Below are 22,934 nucleotides of genomic sequence, written 5' to 3' on the forward strand. Positions count from 1 at the left end.
CATGGAAACCCATTTCAGAATCTGATCAACGCATGCATTTACTGTAACACTGAGATGCGGTCAACAATAAAAGCCATGCGCGAATGGTATTATGCAAATAGTTCATTATTCACATACTTTGCGGCTTGCAATGATGTATCACCACTCACATGTAAGCATATTGCACTTAGTTTCACATATGCGACATGCTCCATGTACATGCAACTAAACCACACAATCAGTTGGTGCAAATTGCATTAAGATGAACTGCTTAAGAATTGGACCTTATTTTCGAGGCACAACAGTCCTGGCCATCTGGCCACAGACAGTGGAGGAACAAAGTGCTGTGCTCCTGTCGTTCCAAATTGGAGGAGACACTTGTTCATTTCATCATGCCCAGAAGAACATCTGTGTATCTTCTCCATACCACAGCGAGGAGAGCTCTGCTGTGTGACCCAGTGATCTTGTGCTTCTTACAGTGTATCCCTGATTTAGTGGAGACATGGCTATTCCCGACCCATCAGATTAGGGGTCTGAGGCTCAGAGGGCTGGACCCCTGTCATTCATGTGAATTGTCTGTCCTTATGGTAGGCTTGTTACCCTTTGCTGTTTTCAACTCAATTTTGCATTTATCGTGAGACTTATTCTGCATTTCTCCTTTTTATGATCATGATTATGTTTTTGTTCTAAATTGCTGTGCTTTTTATGTTGTTTTGATACTTTTACGGCACCGCCGAAAACAAAGTTATGAATGACAATGAGATCATTTAAACAGCACCCGAGCACTTGCCAGGGAACCAGCTGATTGGAAATCCCAGGGAAAGCTGATGTGGAGGGAAAAGCACTCTGTAGCATTTTCAATTATTCATGGATTGGAAGACACATGAATTCATCCTTATTCTAAAGAAAGCAGAATTTGGGAGGCAGACAACAGCACCAGCGAGAGTGAGTAAATTAAAAGCATTTTTAAATTGGGTTCTTATATTGCGCTTCATGCCCGAGTCCTGACTCGAAGCCCAAGATCGGGATCCGAACCATTGTTTGGCGCTTGCTTTCAGACAAGCCCATTGCCCCGGAGCTATTCTCCTGCCCTGTTAAGTTTACAGAAAGAGGTGCAGGTTTCTGCATCATAATGGCAGGACATAATTGGCCAGAGGGTAGCACCCACTATTGGGGTGCTGGCTAGGAAGGATGCAAGAATCAGTCCTCCTGGATTTGGAGATGGACAAAAGGATGTAGTACTGACCTGGGAGAAAAGTATGGTGGGGCAGGTGCAGACCCAGAGCAGCGTGTTCAGAAGTGCCAGTAAGTTGTCCTCACGGGAAGCGGTATTGGCAGCATGCAATCAGCGGCGGCCTGATGCGGATGCCAGGGGGCCACGTCCAAGAATTCTAATTCAGGGAATTTCCTTTTTTTGCATGTATTGTTTTGTAGTGTTGAGGAGAATGAGAGATGTATCTGGGATGCATGGGTACTGTGCCACCTTGATGTTGACAGCTACCTAGCTGGGCAGAAAATGAAAGGGCTGATTGTAGAAAGACGGAGCGAGGATAAAAGGAAGATGAAGGGGCTTTGCTGAGCAGGCAGAAGGAGGGTGAGCCCATGAAAACAGACTGGGTTGGCCTTGGCAGAGGCAAGAAGTAGAGGGAAACTGGCGTTTTTGGCCAGAGACGAGCCTGATGGGGCCTCTGGGTGAACCAAATTACCTTGTGTGGAATTCTGACGGCCCTGGTAGGAACATCACTGGCCACAAGAGGGCAGTAGAACGCAGTGGCGATCCCTCTGCAAGAAAGGACCAATGGGCGCCAGAAGAGATGACGGGCAGGTGAATGAAAGAGCAGATGAGACCATTTCCAACTATGGGTGCTGCAAGAGACTTTTGGCGACGGGACAGTCAGGCCCCGAACAGGGACCTCACTTGCTTGTACCCTTAGAACATCAAGGATGTTCTAAACTACAGTGTTTGGTTTTCAGTCTTCAGGGGCTAATCCTTGGTAGCATCACACACACACACTGAGTAGTCACGCTTGCCCCCTTTATTCTTTTATGAAATCTATTGCTGTCACAGTACCTGTCCCATCTATAATTGAAGTCTGCTGTTGTTTTAAACAAGACTACTTGTGTAAGATCAATACACCTGCACCCCTTTTCACTAAATAAACCATCCTTTTACGACTTTCCTCACACCAGCTGTTTGTCTCATCGCTCCTTCTTGTGATGCCCTCCCTTTGAAGGTGGCAACTTCTTTCACCGAGTTATTCCCATGAGTTTATAAGAGCCTCCTTCTTAAGGGAATTACTTTTTCCATTTACATTTTCCCTAACCCATGGGTAGGCCAAGAGACACAGTGTGACCATGGAGCCGCGTGATACAACCGGTTAGGCCCACCAGAGAAGAAGAGACCACCGCACAGCAGGCCCAATCTGACTCAGCAAAAACCTCTGACCATAACTTAATCCTATGACACACCAATTCCCTCTTTAATTCCCCAAAACCCCACTAAAACTCTTCATAATCCTGCAAACGCACCACACACTAACCAATTACCCCACCCTCACACATACTCAACACCAGCACGTGCACTGACGCCTAACAAACTCCACACCTCCTCCAATAAAGCATCAAAATCACTGCACCCCGTAACCACTAGCATAAAGACCAAAACCTACGTAGTCAAGCGCTTGCATGTCCACCAACCCAACCAACCAACCAAGAAACGAACACACACATAGTAACCGGTTTTTCAGAAATTAAACTACCAACACAACAGCAAAGCATTTGTGCTCTCCCACTCCTCCTAGCAAAGCCACCCCTCCCCCTTAGTCAGGTCTGCCAGAGTGTCTGGAAACCATGCAAATGGCAGCGGGCCCAGTATAAATGGCATTAACATAACACAACACAATGCTTGATATATTTGGAGTTTACATCTCATTGCCTGACATACGAGTACATCACAGAATATGACATGGCGTTTTCCTAACTTCAAATGTCACTGTACCTTTGCACAGCTCATTCTCCTGTGCCGATGTGCTAGATTTACAACATGAATGGCATGCCTCATTGCTTATAAAACTTCAGCTCTTCCGAGCATCACCAAGTTCCCTGCATTCCATTTTCAGGCTTTGCTAAGTACGTTTGGGTAACTTTGGCTCAGACCTCTGAAAGCATCAAGTCCAACTCTATTTCCTCCATTGAGCGGAAAATGAAAAATTATGTCTTAAATGCCACTGCCAAACTATGTGAAAGAGGGTTGGAAAGATCGAGAGCCAACCCAATCCAGGGGAGCCAATTTATGAATTTCCTGAGGTGTGCCAGAGCCGCTGCCCCGTTTTGAAATCAGTAGCATTAAGAAGGTATTATTGTTGTTAAAGATTGGTTTTGTCGCGGGCATGGCCGGGCCTTGGAGTACGCCAGTGCCCTTCTACCAACATTTTTTATGACTGTTAGACTTAGGCAAATGCTTCATCAACCTCCGATTAACCGGTCAAGATTTGGGAGATTCCAATACTTTTAAAGCTGCTTCTTATCTTCTTGTAGCTAGACATATGTGCAATTTCAGACGATGTGATGTAGGACTTTTAATGATGTTTGATATTTTAGGGAACAGACGCCTCCGGTCCATTTCCGAAATACTCAGGAGAAAGTAATAGAAAAATGCCTTTGTTTTTTTAACAGTCGTTTAAAAAAAATCCAATCTCGTGTGTTTTGTAGATCTTCAACTACGCGGTATTTGGGTGTTGGGTTGGAAAATCAAGACGCTGGGAAGTCTAGGGTTAATCCCTGCTGTCTAATTAGGCTATTCCCAATTTTGTGAGCTGGTATAATAGGTACGATTTTCTTAAGGAGAACGGTATAGCCATTCATCACGCTGACAGTCGGGAGGGTAGAATAGAAAAGCCTGGCTCTTACTTGGGGAATAATTAGATTAGGGTCCGGTGCACATTTGGCAGTGAGGAAACACTTCATGCGCCTCTCGTCAGCATTCTTGTGAGAATGCTTCCGTCCCACAGAGGGAGGCACTAAAAGCATAGATGGATTAGAAGAGGGGATGGAGCCAAGTTAAAGTACTCACAAAGAACCCCCAGGAAAAGGCCTATAAGCTGGTGCCAATCAGGACCGCGGCTGCAGTGGTGCTGAGCAAAACAAGCATCAACCCTTTGGGCTCCAGCAGCTGTCATAGGACGAATTCGCTTTGCTGCAAAAACAGAAACAAGGGACAATAAGATTTGGAATAACCGTCAGGCATAATGTAGGACATCCATTGGCCCACCCCAAAGATGCTCCCTTGCACACTACCTACCTGCTTACTACCCCACCCCAATACATCCCTTCCTAGCCCTATACCCAACGTGCCATAATGCAAGTGCGGCACGGAAATAAGTGTTGCACTTTCAGCGCAGCAACACCATGCTACTGAGGGAATAGCTTGCTATGCGGATAATTGCACAAAACATTAGCTCTAAAGAAGGACTCCCTGGAATGAGTAAGATCTGTAAACAAAACAAAAAAAAAGCAAGCTATGCCCTCCTGTTGATTTGTAAGAGAAACATTTGAATGGCTTTGGTGCTGCACAAATCTATTTTGGCCAGTGGCCAATTATGAACATAAACGCCAGAACGAATGATGGGTCCCCCCAATACTCCGTTCCAACCTGAGTAATGAACGGCACGGAGGACACCGATCATCAAGGGAAATGATACTGAACCGTTGAACAGATAAGCCCCAGTGAGCAAAGGAGTACGCGGCGGGAAAGGGCACTTCAGTTATGGATTGGCCACCTTACCCCGCTCAAGTAATGTTCACTGTGCCTTGTACCAGAAGTCCCATTTCCGCCATTGCTCAATATGGCTCATCTGTACCCTATGCCATGGCTCCCCTAAAGAACGACAAGAGTGCCTACACTTCTGGCTTGGTTATATTATACATTTCTAGGGCCAGGTTCTCTATGTGCCCTAATCTTGGCCACAAAATGTTAGATGTGCTCAAAGGTCACTGGGAGTTGGGATAGGCATGGGATCAAAAAACTCCTAACCCGGAATAACCATGTATATAATGTTCTAATTTGAAAGACGGACCAGTTTTTAAGGATATGTAAAAGAGCACTTTAACCCCTTAAGTGCCAAGGACGAGTATGTTTTTCCTTTTTACATAGGCTTGCATAATAGCCTGGCAGTTAAGGATAAATCTTTTTCATATGTGTTGCGAGAAACCCGAGGGTGTCTCACTTACTAGTCTCTGGGGATCTGTCATCCAGGTGGCCACGACACGACCATAGCTATAGGATCTTCAGGGAATAGAGGTGGGATGCCGAAGGGTAAGACGTGGTACCGCCTTACCTATAACACCTTTTCCCCATCCCCCCTTAGGATATCTACAAAATCTACCTCCCCTTTTTCCAACACAAACACATTCCTACACTGTGACAAATAACGGACTAACACCAGAGCCGTTTACCTGACATTTCCCAACACAAGGGTCAGGCAAAGTCAGGCAATTGACAATAATTACACACACACTGGGTGGCCCTTTCTCTTCCCCATAGGGATAAAAGGTGGAGCTCGAGAGCACACTTCGTGCAAGGTCGAACTGAAGGGGGAAGCAGCTATTCCAGACCAGCAGTTGAAACAGAGGAGAAAGGTGGTGAGACCTGAAAGGATGAAGGAGGGAATTGCCTTTGCCCTTTTCAACTCCGACCGCAAAACCTCTGAAAGGGAAATCATAAGACCAGGAAGTCTAGCTGGCATGTGGTGTGACAGGTGTCAATGGTACACAGGGCCCTCCTGCGCTGACAGCCAATGCGGGGAGAAGGGCTTGCTGCCGTGGTGCCGTCCTTGACTCCTGAGACAAGAAACTCCAACAGTTCAGCACAGCCAGTGAATCGGAGAGAACAGATAGGAAACTGAAAAGTGCTGGGCCCAAGGTTGCAAGTGGCAACATTGTTTGAACTAAGAACTGCATTTGAACTTTGAAAGAAACCTCTGGAAAGGTCCAGGTACAGAGTGGTCCGTCGCCACAGGGACACTAATTCTAAAGACTCCGAATGGGGCCTTTTTGGTTTCGTGGATACTACAAGAACGAAGAGGCTTTGGGGAAAGCCGGCGTGAGGTGTCAAAGAGGTCAGACGAGGTTCAACCAAAATCCTGTGTACAATCGAAAGTCTTTGCATGTTGAGAAGCTAAATAAACAAACAGTGTTAATAGAACTGCGTGTAGCCTAGCTGGGGGCTTCAAGGAAAGCTTGACTGGGGCCTGAAACCCGGACTTAGGGACAGGGAAGAAGCTAAGGGGTCTAAAGAGACTGCCATGAGATTGTGAACTAAGGCAAGTGTGAACCCGAAAAAGGGAGGCCAAAAGAAAGCTAGGGGAAGGGAATCCCTCCCTCCCCGCTTTTCAGATTAGATGATAGAATCATGAACTGTGTTAGAATGGCTATGTGAACCCGACAGAGGGATGCTAAGGGAAGATAATACCACATTATGTTGAAACTAAGTGAACTGCGATATACTTGGCAAATATGAACCCGACTGAGGGATGCCTGCGAATCAAGGTGAATAGGAATACACCCATGAACATTGTGTAGACAAATGTAAACCCGGCTGAGGGATGTCCACAGCAAATGGTTGGTAAAAAGACATTGAGACTCTTGACTGTTACCAGATGGTGATATGGTGAATGAAAGGCCGCAGTGAACCCGACTGAGGGCGATCCAAAGGCGAAGAGTAATCGCCCAACATGAAGATTCATTGAAAGGAACTTTAGTTTGTTGTTTATGGTATTTAGAGAAGGATCGGAGCCCGGCAGACGGGGATCCTAGTGTGAAGAGAAAATATCCGATGTAATGAAGGGACTTTTCTTTTTGTTGGTTGTGATACATCAGGTCCTCTGAGGCAAGAAACTGTGAAAGACTTGGCCACAAAAACAAAAAATATGAATGCAATTTAATGTTTAATTTTACAGGCTGAATTATAATGATCCTGAGAAACTATGAGCCAACACGTGTTTCGAGAATTACTTTTCTTCACTGGTGGTCAACAAAAAGAATTCATATATTTCATATTTGTGATGTTAGTATTGTGTATAATCTCTTTACAATCAATATGCGACTATTTGCCGACAGTATACTTTCTATAATGTTAGTTGATATGCAGTTGCACTGTTGTAGTCTTATAGTTTCTTGTAGTTCTGTAAAAGCTTCTTAATAAAAGCCGATCCATGGTTCCAATTAGTTCTTGTAGCTTTCTTGCAGCAGTGCTGCACTTGTGAAGCTTTGACATCAATATGGTGAATTTGCGTGTGATGGCGCGCAAAAATAGATGCTCGCCACTGATGGCGAGATGTTGAGGGGTCCGCTCACACGCCTGATAACGCTGAGCTTAATATCGTGCAACGAGGAAGACACCTATGGCCAAAGCTTTAAATTCTTAATCTGTGGTTTTATTTGTTCATCTTCCAGTTTTCAGGGTGACCACATATTTTGGGATTCAGTACAATGGTTTCAAATACCCCTTCACATTACATCAAATCTTCTTGTCATGAAACTAAATTAACGATCACGCTACACATTTTAGGATTAGCCCTTCAAGAGTTTAAATTCATAATAAATTTGAAATTGTTGAATAATGTGAAAAAAATTGTAATAAATTTGCAGGAAATGTTTCCTCAAGCAAAGGTCATGGGCATATTTAAAATGTGCATTTTGTAATTAATGAGGAACTAACCAGGCCAAAGTTCATGTGCGTTTTGTAGAGAATGATTTGACGGGCCAGGGTCCAGTTAGGAACCTTTGGTAAATGATAAATTTCCTATTTCCTCTAGTAAGTATTAGTGCTGGCATCCTTACATTTCACTGCTGGGAGTAAGGACACTTGTGGAAACCAGGAGTGGATAATGGGCAATGGTGGGAAAGAGGGCATTGGTAGCTACTGAATTTAACTTGCTGTCTTCATCATGCGAGGTGCCCACTTAAGAAGCACTGGCAATGAGGATGACCTGGAGCACTGGTATTGTGGGCAAAGGCAATCATATTAGCTTTCTCAGTTCGCTAATGAACGTGCTGGTTAAATCAGTACGTTATGGTGTGTGACTGCAAATGGACTTGCTCAACAAATATCACGAGGAGCAGTCAAGCATCAGTGATAATAAACAAACGTACAATAAAATAAGGAAAGGGTGTAAACTTCAAATCATTTCCAAGCGACATGACAAACTTGTGATGCATTATAATTAGAATTGTTCTTTTATAATGCGCTTAAAACCAGAGATTGGTTTCTAAGCGCGGGATCGGGATTCAAAACTGTGCTGCTCTGCGTTGTCTTGCTTCCAAGACAAACGTCTTGCCCATGAGCTACTCCCCCACCAATGCAATACAATAAGACAATAACATGCTTTGATGTAACACATTCTAGGGTACCAGAAAATGCACAAATAGTTTACAAATTAGAGTTTCCAGAGAAGGAACAAGTTACTTACCTGTAACTGTTGTTCTCCAGCATGGGTCTGGCATGGATTCACATGCTCATGAATATTCCCCGTCGTCAGGCTGGGAATCCTCGGTAAAGAAAAAACCAGTATCAGTTTCGTTTCTGATCTGTCTTTCGTAGCAATAACCAATCACTGGTCTCTGCGTCATACTGACCACAGCCAATGACTGCCCTCTACCTAAGCACCGCCTCTGGCAGCCATCTTCAGATTTGGAAGCACGTGAAGTGGCAGTATGACCAAGTGAAGAGCCGCAGAGGGGTAGGCGGGAGGGTTCGCATGTGAATCCATGCCAGACCCATGCTGGAGAACAACAGTTACAGGTAAGTAACTTGTTCCTTCTCCAGCATGGGGTCTGGCATGGATTCACATGCTCATGAATAAAGAATACATAGCAGTACACACATGCACAACCACGGGAGGTGGCAAAGGCTCAACATTAAGCATTACATCAAACTCAACATTAAGCATCTTACCTCCTCACCAGGCTCACCTCAGGCGAACAGGTTGCGCAGCACTGCTTGGCCGACCCTGGACTCCTCCCTGGAATCCCGATCGACGCAGTAGAACTTTGTGAAGGTGTGCGTCGACCTCCACGTAGCAGCCCTGCATATGTCCAGCAGGGGCACACCAGAAAGGAACGCTGTGGTAGCTGCGATCGCTCTGGTGGAATGGGCTCTCGGACGGCCAGGCAGCGGTCGGTTTGCCAACCGATGACAGTACATGATACAGCCGGAGAGCCATCTGGAAATGGAAGCCTTCGAGAGAGCCTTCCCCTGATTGACAGGTCCAAAGTTCACAAAGAGTTGTGACGTCTTCCGAAAACCCTTCGTGCGGTCCACGTAGAACTTCAGCGCTCTAGCTACATCCAGCGAGTGCAAAGTCCTCTCAGCCGGCGACGAAGGCGACGGGAAGAACACAGGTAACACCAAGGGTTCGTTGAGATGGAAGTCCGACGGTACCTTGGGCATGAAGGAGGGGTGCGTCCTGAGCACTACCCTCGTGTCGTGGAAAGTCAAGTACGGGGCCTTGCAGGAAAGGGCCTGGATCTCTCCCACTCGTCGTGCGGAGGTGATGGCCACAAGAAAAGCTGTTTTCCACGATAGAAACTTCAACGGGGCCGAGTGCAGAGGCTCGAACGGAGGTCCCATGAGCTTGGTCAGCACCACGTTGAGCTCCCACGCCGGGGCCGGAGCCTTCACCGGCGGGAACGATCTGAACAGTCCCTTCATGAACTCTTTCACCAGACGATGAGACCACAAGGACGTCCGCCCCGTGGTTCTGGTGTATCGGGAGATCGCAGCAAGATGAATCTTGATGGACGCGTGTGCCAGACCAGCTTTGGCCAGCGTCAGCAGGTACGGCAGTACTTGGGGGGCCGTAATCCGTAGAGGGTTAATCTTCTGTGCGTGGCACCAGACAGAGAACCTCTTCCATTTGTGTCCGTAGCATTTAAGAGTCGAGGACGCCCTGGCCTTTGCAAGAACCTCTCTGCAATCGGCCGGTATGTCGTATCCTCCAAACTCTAGCGCTGCAGGAGCCAGGCCTGCAAGTTCAGCGACTTCGGGTCGTGGTGGAGGATGGCGCCTCCTTCCCTGGAGAGTAGATCCGCGTCCGCCGGCAGCTTGATCGGCGGGGACGCTGACAAGTCCAGAAGGTCCGGGAACCATATCTGCCTCGGCCACGCAGGTGCGACGAGGATCATCCTGCACCGTGACCTCTTGAGCTGGTTGACGAGCCGGATTAGCAGAGGCAAGGGAGGGAACGCGTAGAGGAACAGGCCCTCCCAGGGGAACGAGAAAGCATCGCCCATGCTCCTCGTCTGGGGAAACCTGCTGGCGAACCTCCGGCACTTGGTGTTCGTCGCCGTCGCGAACAGGTCGATCTGGGGTGTGCCCCACCGTCGGAAGAGGCGATCCACCAGATCCTGCCGTAGTTCCCACTCGTGGCACGAGCGCAGCTCCCTGCTGAGTGAGTCGGCGATGGTGTTTTTTATCCCTGCCAGATGAAACGGCACTAGAAAAATCCCTTGGGCAACGGCCCAATGCCACAGGTCCTGCGCCTCCTTGGACAGCGCTGGGGACCTGGTTCCGCCCTGTTTCCTGATGTAAAACATGGTGGTGGTGTTGTCGGTGAAGATCCTCACCACCTTGCCCTTGAGGGACGGAAGGAAGGACCTGAGGGCCCAAAACACTGCACGGAGCTCCAGGACGTTGATATGCAGGGACTTCTCCGTCGGGAGCCAGAGTCCCCTTGCGTGCAGATTTTCGGTGTGCGCTCCCCACCCTTCCAGGGAGGCATCCGTGGTCACGGTCTCCTGGTGGGCTGGGGTCTGGAAGTCCATGCCCGCCGTCAAATGCGCGCGGGTGCCCCACCACCGTATCGCTCGTCGGAAACTCTTGTCGAGCTTGATCCTTTCCTCGAAGCTGCCCGTCGTCTGGATCCAGCGCGCATCCAGGAATTCTTGCAACGGGCGCATCCGGAGCCTGCACATGGGAATGAGGTAGATGCAGGAAGACATCATCCCGAGGAGGGACTTGATGGACCTCACTTTGGCCGCGTCGGCCACCAACATCCGTTGCACCTTGCCCAAGATGGTCCTGGTCCTCTCCTCCGACGGGGAGGCCAGAAGGGACACTGTGTCGAGCCTGGCTCCCAGAAACAGTGCGACTTGCGCGGGCACCAGGTGGGATTTGGCGTAGTTCACGGAGAATCCCAGGTCCGTGAGGAGTTGGACGGTCCTTGCCGTGTGGACCACGGCGAGCTCCCTCGTCTTGGCGCGGATGAGCCAGTCGTCCAGGTAGGGGTAGACGTGAATCCCCTCGCGGCGCAGCTGCGCCGCCACCGGTGCGAGGCACTTGGTGAATACCCTGGGTGCCGACCGTAGTCCGAAGGGAAGGGCTTTGAACTGGTAATGACGCCCTTGGACCACGAATCTGAGGAATTTGCGGTGCCCCTTTAGGATGGGAATGTGGAAGTAGGCATCCTCCAAATCCAACGACGATAGGAAGTCTCCTTCCTCCAGCTGACCCAGGACGTGCTGGAGGGTGACCATCCGGAACTTCTGCGCCTTGATGAACTTGTTCAGACGTCGCAGGTCCAGGATGGGGCGCCATCCTCCCGTCTTCTTCTTCACGAGGAAGTATCTCGAGTAGACTCCGGAGCCCCGAAGCCTCTTTGGGACGAGTTCGATGGCGCCTTTTCTGAGCATCGCCTTTACCTCCAGGAGAAGTTGAGGGACGTGAAGTTCTTTCCTGGCCACGGGGGGGACGCGCGGGCACCTTCTTTGAAACTCGAGCGCGTGGCCCCGGGCCAGGGCGTCCAGCACCCAACGGTCGGTGGAGATGGACTCCCACACGCTGACGAAGCCCGCCAGCCGGCCTCCCACCGGGGTGCTTCGGTGGGGGCCCGACCCCACGGCCGGTTCAATCCTGCTTGGGCGCGGCCTTGCCGCCTTGACCTCCTTGGCGACGACGGCGGGGTCCGCTAGACTTGCCTCGTCCTCTGTAGGCCTCTTGCGACGACGAGCGGGCCGCTTGACGGTAGGAAGCGAAACCGCCGCCGGAACCTTTGGAGGCGCCCTTGCCTCCGCCGCTCCGAAAGGGCGTCCGTCGTTGCAGGACTCCAAGGGCCCGGGCCGTCTCAGTATCCGCCTTGATGGCCTGAAGGGAATCGTCCACTGTCTTCCCAAACAGGTTGTTCCCGTCGAAGGGCATGTCCAGGACTCTGGTCTGGACGTCCTGCCGGAAATCCGTAGCTTTGAGCCATCCACGACGTCGAAGGTAAACGCCGTTGCCCAGCTGGCGGAACCCGGTGTCGGCGATGTCCGTCGCCACGGTGATGGCGTGGTCCGAGGCCACCTCACCTTCCTGCAGGATCTCAAGGGCCTCCGCCCTCTTGTCGTCCGGCAGAAAATCCAGCAGGGGAGCTATCTTGTACCAGAGCTCCCTGTCATAGCGGGCCACGATAGCCAAGGCGTTGGCCGCTTTAATCGTCGTCGCTGCCGACGAGATGACTCTACGTCCCATAGCATCCAATTTCTTTCCCTCGCCGTCCGGCGGGGAAGTCGATGTGGAGGCCGCACCCCCCCCCGCTTTCTTCCTGGCTGCCGCGGAGACGACGGAGTCCGGGGTAGGCTGCGCCCGGAGGCACAGGGGGGCCGTGTCCGGGACCCGGTACTTTTTCTCGTACCGGTCTCTTCTAGCTGGCGTCGTGGAAGGGTTCTTGAGGAGGGAAAGGCCCTCATCCCAAATGTCGTCCAACAGAGGCACTGAGAGGACCGTCTTCCTCTTGGCCTCGCGCCGCTGATAAAGGAAGCCTTCCTTTTTCTTCTCCTCAGGGCAGAGTTGGAAAAGCTCGGAAGCCCTGGAGATCATGGAGTGGAAAGATCCGATCTCGTCGGGCGGAGAAGCCCTGGTGGGAGGCGACGACGGAAAATCCTCGTCGTATGCCTCGTCGTCCGTACCCGTCGCTGCCGTGTCAGTCCCCGTATCATCCCCTCGGGTGGACGGGGAGGAGGGCTGGACGGGGCGCGACGGTTGAAAAGGAGGTGGTGGATGGATCCTTCTTTTCTTGGTAGGGGGAACACCAGAAGGTCCCGGTTCTGGATCCCCCGACGGGAGAGGTTCCTCCGTCGGTAACGGTAGCCTCGTCCTTATCTCGGAGCATAAGGACTGTATGGCCAACAAAATGGCCGCCGAGTTGTCTTGCGGTGCTGGCAGAGGGGAATCCGACGGGCGGGCAGGGGCCCCGTCGGTATCCTCGACGATGTCGTCGTCGTCACCTGCGTCGGGGTCCATTCCGACGGGCTGGCCTTCTTCCACGCCTAGGCCGTGGCTTAAGACCTCGATCAGCTCCTCTTCTGAGGTTGAGGCCGAATCTCCGACGACGCCCTGACCCCCCTTCTTCTTCCCCACGGAGGGTTTCACGGGGGTCCTATCGATGGGCACAAAGGAAGACTCCCTCCGAGGAGGCAGGGAGATTCTGGGCCCTGAGGTCGCCACCACTGGTGCAGCCACCACAGGCTGAGCCAGGGCCGCCGCGACCGTTTCGATAGAGGGCTTGGTCGGATGGATCAAGGCCTTCACCACCTTAGGTGCGCTCACCGCCTTATCCTTGAGGGAGGGGGCACTGCCACGCTCCTCCTCTGCCTTAGAGCTCGACCGGGGCCTCTCCAGGAGCTTCGCCGGGTGCTCGGCCTTCCTCTTACCCGACCCAGAGCGTTGGCTCGTGGTTGATGGTGCCGGGGAGGGTGCGCCCTGCCTGGCGCCCGTAGAGCCCGAACGTTCGGCGCTCCCGGTGCCAGCGGACTCGCGGTGCTTGGCCTTATGTTGGGCCCCCGTCGCCGGGGCGCCCTCAAAGGTCTTAGAAGACCGCTCGGATTTCTTCTTCTTCTCGCCAGACGGGCTCTTACCCTCCAGCCAGTTGGCGAGACGTTGATGGCGGTCCTTCATGGTCCGTTCCGACATGTTGCCGCAAAACGCACAGTCCTTCTCCACGTGCGTCTTGTCCTCATGAAGGCAGTAAAGGCAGAAAGAGTGTTCATCCTCCTTGAAGACGTTCTGCAGCTGGCATCCAGGGCAGACCCTGAACAGCTTTCCGGGCGTCGAGCTTCCCTTCTCCTGGGCCATCTCCGAGACCGGGCCTGAGAAGCTTCTGGATTCCTCCGAAGTGTAGCTCGACGAAATCTTCACCCTTGAGGGGCACAGATGAATCCGACACGGGTCCCCGTTGATCGGATGTAGGATCGGTGGAGCTTGAGGCTCTTTGACCGAAAGAATCGAAGTTTTTTTGTGAAAAAAGCGCGAAAAATAGCACTAACGCTCGAGAGCAATAGCACGAGGATCCCAACACATGAACGTGCGGTAAAAATCTGAAGATGGCTGCCAGAGGCGGTGCTTAGGTAGAGGGCAGTCATTGGCAGTGGTCAGTATGACGCAGAGACCAGTGATTGGTTATTGCTACGAAAGACAGATCAGAAACGAAACTGATACTGGTTTTTTCTTTACCGAGGATTCCCAGCCTGACGACGGGGAATATTCATGAGCATGTGAATCCATGCCAGACCCCATGCTGGAGAAATTGTTTTTTTATTGTAATGTGCCATATGTAATATAATCTACTTCAAGGCGCAGGGAGAAAGGCAGGGGGGATAAGCAGGGTAGGGATAGTGGGCAGTGAGATCTGATCGAGGACATAGTCATGACCAGTATTCCCGGGGATGATATAAAAATGTTTAGTGACATAAGTGTGCTACCGTAAGAAAATATGGTTCTACAGCCACATCTGGTAAAGTGACAATATAATGAAAAGCGACAATATACAGAAAAGCGAACGTATAGGGGCACAACCAGTTCCAAATCAGTGGACCTGGTGAAAAAGCACATTTAGGTGATTTCCAGATAAAGGAACAAGTAGCCCTACTTCATGATTTATGGATTTGAGAGGCAGGCAAGAGGTATAACCCAGTGATGGCTAAACTGATGTCACCGATACGGGTGTACCCAGCTTAATTTTAAAAAAAGCAGTGACCAAAATCTATTAATGGATGCACCTGCGGTTGTTCAAGCCAGACAAAATCAGATTTCAAGTGAGCTGCTTGGTTTTTTAATAAACAGTAACTCTTCAATATTATGTAACCTGCACAATATTATTACACACAGATATTTCTGCAAGGAAGGAAGGCTGCATTACTGAGCTGTACCTATCAAGCAAAAGAGGAAAGTGTGACAATTCAGAGCTGATGTTTTCGCTGAATTCATTATCAACTCATACTAGAGCGCTTTGAGATATTCAAATTAGCAAGAAACTCTGAAATCCTCAAATATGTGTAGAAGCCTGGATAGCAGTCTTGGGGTTATAAAGTAAAGGGAACGGGGACCAAGCGTGCAATCATATGTTGATGAAGCAGAAAGCAATATGTCGCACCCTGGAAAGGGCGCGCAGCCAAGCTGATGGCCAGAACCACATGTGAGAAATGCCAATGTATCGCACATGTTCTACCAGCCACCCAATGCCCTTCCCCCGCAGGCCAACATTTTTTGGCCCTGGCCCCTCATCACCTCCCTCTCTCTCTTCGGGGCTGCATGTCATCCCTCAACTGCCCCCACACCGCTCCTCTGCGTGGACTCCTGACTCGGGACGCCATAAAAAAAGAAAAGGGACTTTGTCCCCATTATAAATTCTTTGGCGGCACCATTTTGTTTTTTACAGGAGATTGGGCATGTGCAATATGCGCAGAGCCCGTTTCTCTTGTAAAAAAAGAATCTATTTGCACCCCGAGGTGTAAATAGCTGCAATACAAAGTTACCTCAAAATGGCAAGGCAAGGAGGCAGCTGAGAAAGTGGAAAACGTTTTTAGTTCAGGGGTCTGCAACTTTTGGCCAGCCAGATGTTTTGGACACATCTCCTATATCAGCCTTAGCCAGCATGATCAATGGCAAAATATAGTCCAAAACATCTGCAGAGCCACAGGTTGCAGATCCCTTTCTTAGTTACAAAGAGGGGTCTTTGCAACTCATGGCAGAGGAACGTTACGTGGTCTACCGATGCACTACCCAAATGGTGGCACGCTTCAAACATGAGAAATGAGAGATAGTGTAAGAAGACCGGTTGTAAAGGCACTACGAGCCGCATGTAGGCAAGCATTTCTGTGTCAGAAGGAGATTTAATCACAATGTGGCCGATTTAGAAAGACGGCACGGGTACTCCTGACCTGCTCCAGAAGAGAGACTGTTTGATTCACAGAAAAACTGAGTGAGTGAATGGCATTTCTCCAGGTACCCGATTTGTGAATCAGCCACACTGATTCTTGATAGGGGCATGATGTGGGGGGCGCAACAGTAAAGTAAGGTCATCGTTCTTCAAATACATAATAGTGGCTACATGGAACTGCCGCTCTACAGGATTGCTGGAGCTTAAAACAAATCCTGCTTTAAATCAAAGAATGCAAGCGATTAAGGAAAACTGTAGAAGTGGCCAAGCAATGCGAAGGCCACAAACCACATATTGTCCATCAGAATTCTAGCCAGGCACCATAGCCCTTTAATCAGTCATTCAATGTTAGGCTTTTAGCTTTTTATTGGCTTATCAAATTCCCCAGGACAATGGATTTGCACATAGTGGACACTGCTTTATAATAAAAGAATCAAGTAACTAATTCTCAAGGGGAAAAACCTAATCAATATTTACAAACATGAGTTGCTCTCTAAGGGTAGGAGGAGCTTGTCAGGAGTCTGTGTTTCTCCCACCTTCTCTCAAGGGGCGGTGGAACACCCCACTGTAAGCTTTCTGGAGAGACCCGAGTGTAGTCCTTTTGCAAAAGATCTTGTTGATGTCATAGGAGACCATTTCTTTGGGGCTGGACCCATCTCGTGTACAGGCTGAGGCAGAGTCTTTCGAAGCCTGAACACAGTCTGCATTAACCACTCCCAGTCATTCACTGAACAATACCTGGATTATGAGGATGACCATCCCAACTGTTCCAAGGACGTGCTTGTTGTCGTCAAACCACAGAACTACTTTTTCGTAGCAACCCTGAAAAAGAGGACATTTAGGGACAGTTACCCTCAGTTTACCACAAAAGAATGTAGCTTTGGTGCGCGTGGGCAGCTCTACATAGTGGAATGAAAACTTACTGTTTTCCACACCAAATTTGTAGAATTATGGCCGCAGTCTTGTGAATTCTCCATGCAGCAGCGATCAGGAACTGTGTTCTCCCCAAGTACAGGGTACCAGTCTGTATAATCTGTAACCCCACAGCAGCGCATCTGGAGTACACAAAGTAGGAACACATGTTAATTGAACACTGAGCAAATGGCCTAACCAAAACTTTAACGGGGGAGTTATTTTGAATAAAACATTAAGGCGTTGTGAAGGCGGGGTCTGCACATTGGTAGGGGCCAGGGTTATAGTGGAACGCGACCTGTTGCAGCCTTTTTCTAGTGCATGGTCACATCACCACCAACCCTACAATTGCCTTTTGATTTTTGTGCAATAGACCCTCCTGCGCAGTATTTAGTTAATAGTGTATTCCAGTGTAACAGTGATGGCCTCATGTAATGATTTTATATAACTATAGGAGGTGCAGATATTGTTTGAGAGCCACAATGAAAAGATAAGCATTTTAGAAGTACATGGAGTGGGGTAAAGAGATGGGATTGAGACAATTGCAGCTTTCTTTAGCTGTGCCGACACTGCTATACTGCAGATCAACAGACTGACGCTTTCAATTGTCCATCAGGATCCTTTTAGTTTGCACAAAACACATACAATCAACAGAACCTCACATCTCCCATGAACCTTTGGGGGGTAAAAGAACAATGGCGCTAAGGGCTTGGTCCAAAGCTGTAACGACGTGTAATGAGAGTGCTATTCCCCCAATAGTTCCTCTTAGAGGTGCTGTGGAGTGTTTCATTTCTTTGCATACGTATAAATCTCGGGAGCGGAAGTACATTACATTACCAATATCCCAGACGTGCCTTCAGCTTTCTGTGTGCCGCTACCAAAATGCACTGGTTTCTTTAACAGAATCCAGGTTTTCCAGCATATTACCATTTGAACTCTATATTTGATCATATGCCCGGAGCAGTTTTGGCAGCTTGGGTAATCTGACCCTCCCTGGTGACTGTAGGCTGCCACCAGCATAGGAGTAAAAAATGGGAGGTCCCAGATTTTTTGTTTACGGGGGATTGATCAAAATAGGGACTGATTACATAGTGTAAAACAAACAAACAGAATACTCAATTACCCCTCTTTTAGTCCACTATAGAACCGGGTCAAAGAACAAAGAGAGGAGTATTGATAGATTCACTAGACTACAGAGCAGCAGAGTCCCACCCCAGGCCTGCTGAAATGGGTTGCAATGTTAGGGCAAAATGCAACAAAATGGGGCACAGACATTGGCTGCTCCGCCATGGGAATGGCAGCAATGAAATGTTAGGGATGTAATGATGGATCCGGGGCACAGCCTACCTGAGTATTAAAATGCAGACTATTACTAGTGATTCAAAGATGAGCACTCAGGAACACTTTCAAAGACGCCCACGATTGTGGTGCTGGTTACTACATAGCTTTTGTGTAACATCAGACTAGGCCCTGGCCTTTTCCCCAGGCACACATGTTTCGTTGCGATATTGCTTTGAATACAACTTAGGTAAAACTGCAAGTGAGACAGCTTGCCTAACTACCACCATTATTTCACCCACACCTCAATAACAGCACTCGAAGAAGAGCACCCAGCAGTGGACTAACTGGTCCACGCAACTATGACTGTCCATGCACACATCTGTAATTCCTATGAATTCACTTGTCCTCTATACAGGCTGGTGGTTCCCTCATCCGGCTCTTGCATTTTGGCACCTGACAAGACACTGGGGCAGTCAGGGGGAACCTTAACCCTACAGCCTTGCATGCATGAAATACACATGAATGACTAATAATAAAATGTCGCCTGGTGAGCAGCTGTTTCCGAGGTTAATTTGGTCAACGTCAGTTATGGGGCACCAAGACCATTGACCCGTGTTGGCTAATTGATGGCAATGGGAGACATATTCCCCATTTTTATGTTAATTTACCTTTCTGCATACTGGGGTTCCAAAGGACACACTGCTGCCAATGTCTGCCTCTGAGGCGCTCCGAATCCTCACTTGGCCTAGAGCGGGCTTGGTATGAAGGCCCACATCTTTGGTCCAATATTTGCTTCCTGCTCCACCAGAGAAAGCACACGTTCTTTGTATTACTATGCCTTCGCTACACCAAAGAGCTGTACACATGGGATGGACTCGGAGGATGCTTCCTTCATCCATGTGCCGGTGCCTGCAGTCAGCAGGCAGGCTCGCTGGAAGGCTAGTGTTAGTTCCCAGACTTCTGGTTCCCGGCACTCCTCTCTCCAACAGAACACTCGGTGCAAGGTCAGGTGGCATGCCCCTATCCTCGTTCCTACCAACACACGGGGTCTCCTTCCAGTGGAGGGTGGTGCCACTACGTCATAATGGACTTTAATGGACTTTGGCAGGAGCAGCGCAACTAGCTTCATGAAGAAGCAAGCAACTTCTCCTCTTTCGGGCCTCCACGGAAGGATCCACGGAAGGGGGTGTGTTGCGGCTGACCTTCATTGTGGTAGGCTGTCTTTATGTTAGGGTCCCACGTTGGAGCAATCGTCTCATTCTCAGCCTGCTTTGTGGCAGTTCCTCCTCACTCATCCAACAGGGTGCTACTGACACAAACGGATGCGGTAGATTTTATCGAAAATATTTTTGCTAATGGAGAAGTGACCGAATCCATTTTACTGAAAATCTAAATTAACTTTTTAAAAACATTTTTTAATGCGGGGGAGAAATACCCCCCCTCCTCCATCCCTACCCTGACTTTTAGCTTTACTCCACACCCCACCCAATATGCACTACACGTATACCACATTACCTACCATTTTCAGTCAAATAGATTTGGTCACTTCCCCTTAGGTTAAATTGAATTCGGTTAAATCTACGGTATCGGACAAAAACTATGAGCAGGTCCAATGGTCTTTGCTGTCTGCTCTCCCTCTGTACTGGGCAGACCTTGATTGTCTCCACTTAATGGAGTGATTTTGGCCCCCCTAAACCTGCACTCCATATATAAGCCATTTCAACTAATGAGACACAACCCAGCACCTCCTGATAGCCATTAATGGAAATTCATTGACCGGTCCGACTCGCATGGCAATGCATCATGGGTATGAACATTATGTGAAAGGTTTGCTTGCTTGTATGGCTCTGGTCTGTGGGAAAATCCAGTTGTGGCTCCTCGGCAGCACTTGCGTGTTTTTGTAGCGGAAAGGACCAATACTACTCTCACATTACAAGCGCAACTGATTTAGTCTGCTTTTTTAAACCCACCATTATATTCATGGTGTATGGTAAACATGCCCCAATGGTCCAATCACAAGGATGTCAACCCATACCACTCTGATGATCCCCGTTTAGGGTGAAATGAGTATGTGGCTGGTAGTTACAAACTTCAGAGCTTTGGCATTGGATTGATGAAGCTATGCATAAAATAGCACTGCCCCATTAGACTGGGACCATTTTATGCATGCAGCAAAAAAGCAAGCGTTTCATCTAATTTGCATACCCAAGATGCATTGCTGTGTGGCTCTGATTTGGCGGTGAACGTCCAGGGCTTGCTACTAAAGGGCTCTGCATATGTAGAAAGGGTTTTGACCTATTTAAAAAAAATTGGCTTTACATAGGTTTTTCACAACACATTTCGGGTAACAAAGTAAACACGGGGAAAGAACTGTTGCAGCTCAAGCAGCAGCAAACAAAAAACACGCTGCATGTGGAGTAGGGTCAGATTGGCAGTTTCTCCTCTAAAGCCATTGCTCTACTCGCCATTTACCCATTTCTTTAGATACGGCTCAGGTTTAAGTAAGGGATGTAGTTTCACAGAAGCGTGTTCAACCATACAGTGAAGCCTTGAGTCGTGTAAAATAAATATTTACACAACAATACTATTGAGAATTGAACAGGGATTCATCACCTTGGTGTCCCTTATTGGGCATATAATGAATGAATTACTCTTTTATAGCGCGCTGAATACCCGAAACCAATATCCAATCACGGGAGCAGGATTGGAATCTGTGTTGCTCTGCATTGTCTTGCGTCCAAGGAAAACCATGTTGCTCGGCTATACTCAGGATTGGAACCTGTGTTGCTCTGCATTGTCTTGCGTCCAAGGCAAACCATGTTGCTCGGCTATCCTCAGGATTGGAACCTGTGTTGCTCTGCATTGTCTTGCGTCCAAGGCAAACCATGTTGCTCGGCTATCCTCAGGATTGGAACCTGTGTTGCTCTGCATTGTCTTGCGTCCAAGGCAAACCATGTTGCCCGGCTATCCTCAGGATTAGATCCTGTGCTGCTTCGCATTGTCTTGCTTCCAATGCAAACCATGTTGCCCGGCTATCCTCCCAGCTGCAGGTTTTCTTGGACAAATGTGCAATATGAAGCCTCAGGGTGGGAAGAGCATGTCCATGATTGTCCAAAAAGTTGGAATAGGCTGCTGAATCAGTGCCAAGAGAAGGGGAAGTCACTGAACCCTCCTTGGAACAGAAGCCCGGTTCAAAGCAAGTGGGGGGCGCATACATTCAAATAATTGATGCACTCTTTCTAAGCCAACGGTTTATTTGATCAATCTCCCTTGGAAGAGGAGAAGGCAAATCATGGTATGGAAGCAGCCGGCGTAGTTTAGCGCGCACCATACCACCTGCTCCGTAAACCACTGGATTTGTAAATATAGACCCCAGTAGATTACTGGCGTTCGGGTGCACTCTGCTTGCTTTGAAATGGTATCCCCTCCCCTCACTCAGAGAAGCCGGGTACCATCCATCCCACCGTCCATGTTGGCATCTGCTAGCATTTTAGAAGTTTAACTGTGCTTGATTAAAAGAGCATGCTTGGGATCCGGCGCTCACGGCACACTACACGCCTGAAGAAATACACAACAAAGCAGCCAGAAATGCTGTTTCCTTCATCCTTTTCAATTACGTTTTCCATGGAAAATCTCTCATGCGGTTGGAAGGGATCCCATTTCATCGAGGCACTATTGATATGATACACCAGTTAAACCAGGCAGATGTGAGCCGGCGCAGCGAGAATGTGCGAGCCAAATTAGCCTATTTCAGGCAAATGTATTTAAAATGGGCATAAAATAATTCACTGCGTTTATTCGAATGCATAAATGGCATTAATAAAAAGCCAGGAACCTATCAAGTACATTTAATTCACCCATATCATTAAAAGACGAAAGGTAAAACGTGTCCATATTCGTAGAAGCAAACTCCATTAAGAGCCAAGGATATCACATATACATTAGTTATACGGCTAGATGTGGGAATAAAGTGTGCCCTTTGACCCCCTCCAGTGATTGGCGCAATCCTACCTCTGCTTGAATGATGTTCCAGGCATTCTTTAGCCCCACGTTGTTCTCGGTGTTGTAGAGCAGCAGGCCTTCCTTCAGATCGCGCTTCGCGTTTTCATTCACCTAGGAGAGGAGGAAACACAAGGGGGTTGACTACACGGCCGTCTTTTCACACACGAGCATGCTTTTAGAAGGCAGTGCACAGCTGCAACCGGTGCCCGCCATTTCTTACGTTCTGCCTCTGCAATCCGACAGGGCGTTCCTACAGCTGGAGCAAAACACGTGTCAAGGACAGCGCCTCGTTTTGAGGTCTGCCCAGAGAGTTCTTAAGCTCCCTCGGAGAGCTTATAACTTAGCCGACAGAAAGAACAATGTGGACATGGGGTTGTGGAATTCTGTTCTGAAGCATTGCAATTGGTGCTTGGCCGAGGGATGCAAGACTCGTGTGATGTTAAGCGAATGGGCCATGGCAGTTGTCATGTTCGCATTTTTTTGAGGAGCATTGTGAAAGGAGTGTGTCCTCGCAGAGGTCAAGTTAGGACCAGGAACTGTTCTAAATGTTCTTTTAGCACAGTGCAACCA

At 48.8% G+C, this 22,934-nt stretch overlaps 1 protein-coding gene across 8 annotated transcripts in view; it reads right to left on the reverse strand.

Annotated features, from left to right (window-relative positions):
* The window catches only part of TSPAN9 (tetraspanin 9), a 1,448,163-nt gene that overhangs the window by 24,239 nt on the left and 1,400,990 nt on the right, over positions 1 to 22,934 (reverse strand). For all 8 annotated transcript variants that reach the window (XM_069628285.1, XM_069628282.1, XM_069628286.1 and 5 more), the window contains 3 exons: positions 22,374 to 22,475; positions 17,093 to 17,224; positions 16,908 to 16,991 (listed from right to left, as the gene is read on the reverse strand). In XM_069628285.1, coding sequence (XP_069484386.1) covers positions 16,908 to 16,991; positions 17,093 to 17,224; positions 22,374 to 22,475 — 318 coding nt within the window. The remainder of the gene's footprint in view (positions 1 to 16,907; positions 16,992 to 17,092; positions 17,225 to 22,373; positions 22,476 to 22,934) is intronic.

This window comes from Ambystoma mexicanum, chromosome 12, assembly GCF_040938575.1.
Source record: "Ambystoma mexicanum isolate Mex_15411 chromosome 12, UKY_AmexF1_1, whole genome shotgun sequence".
Lineage (NCBI taxonomy): Eukaryota > Metazoa > Chordata > Amphibia > Caudata > Ambystomatidae > Ambystoma > Ambystoma mexicanum.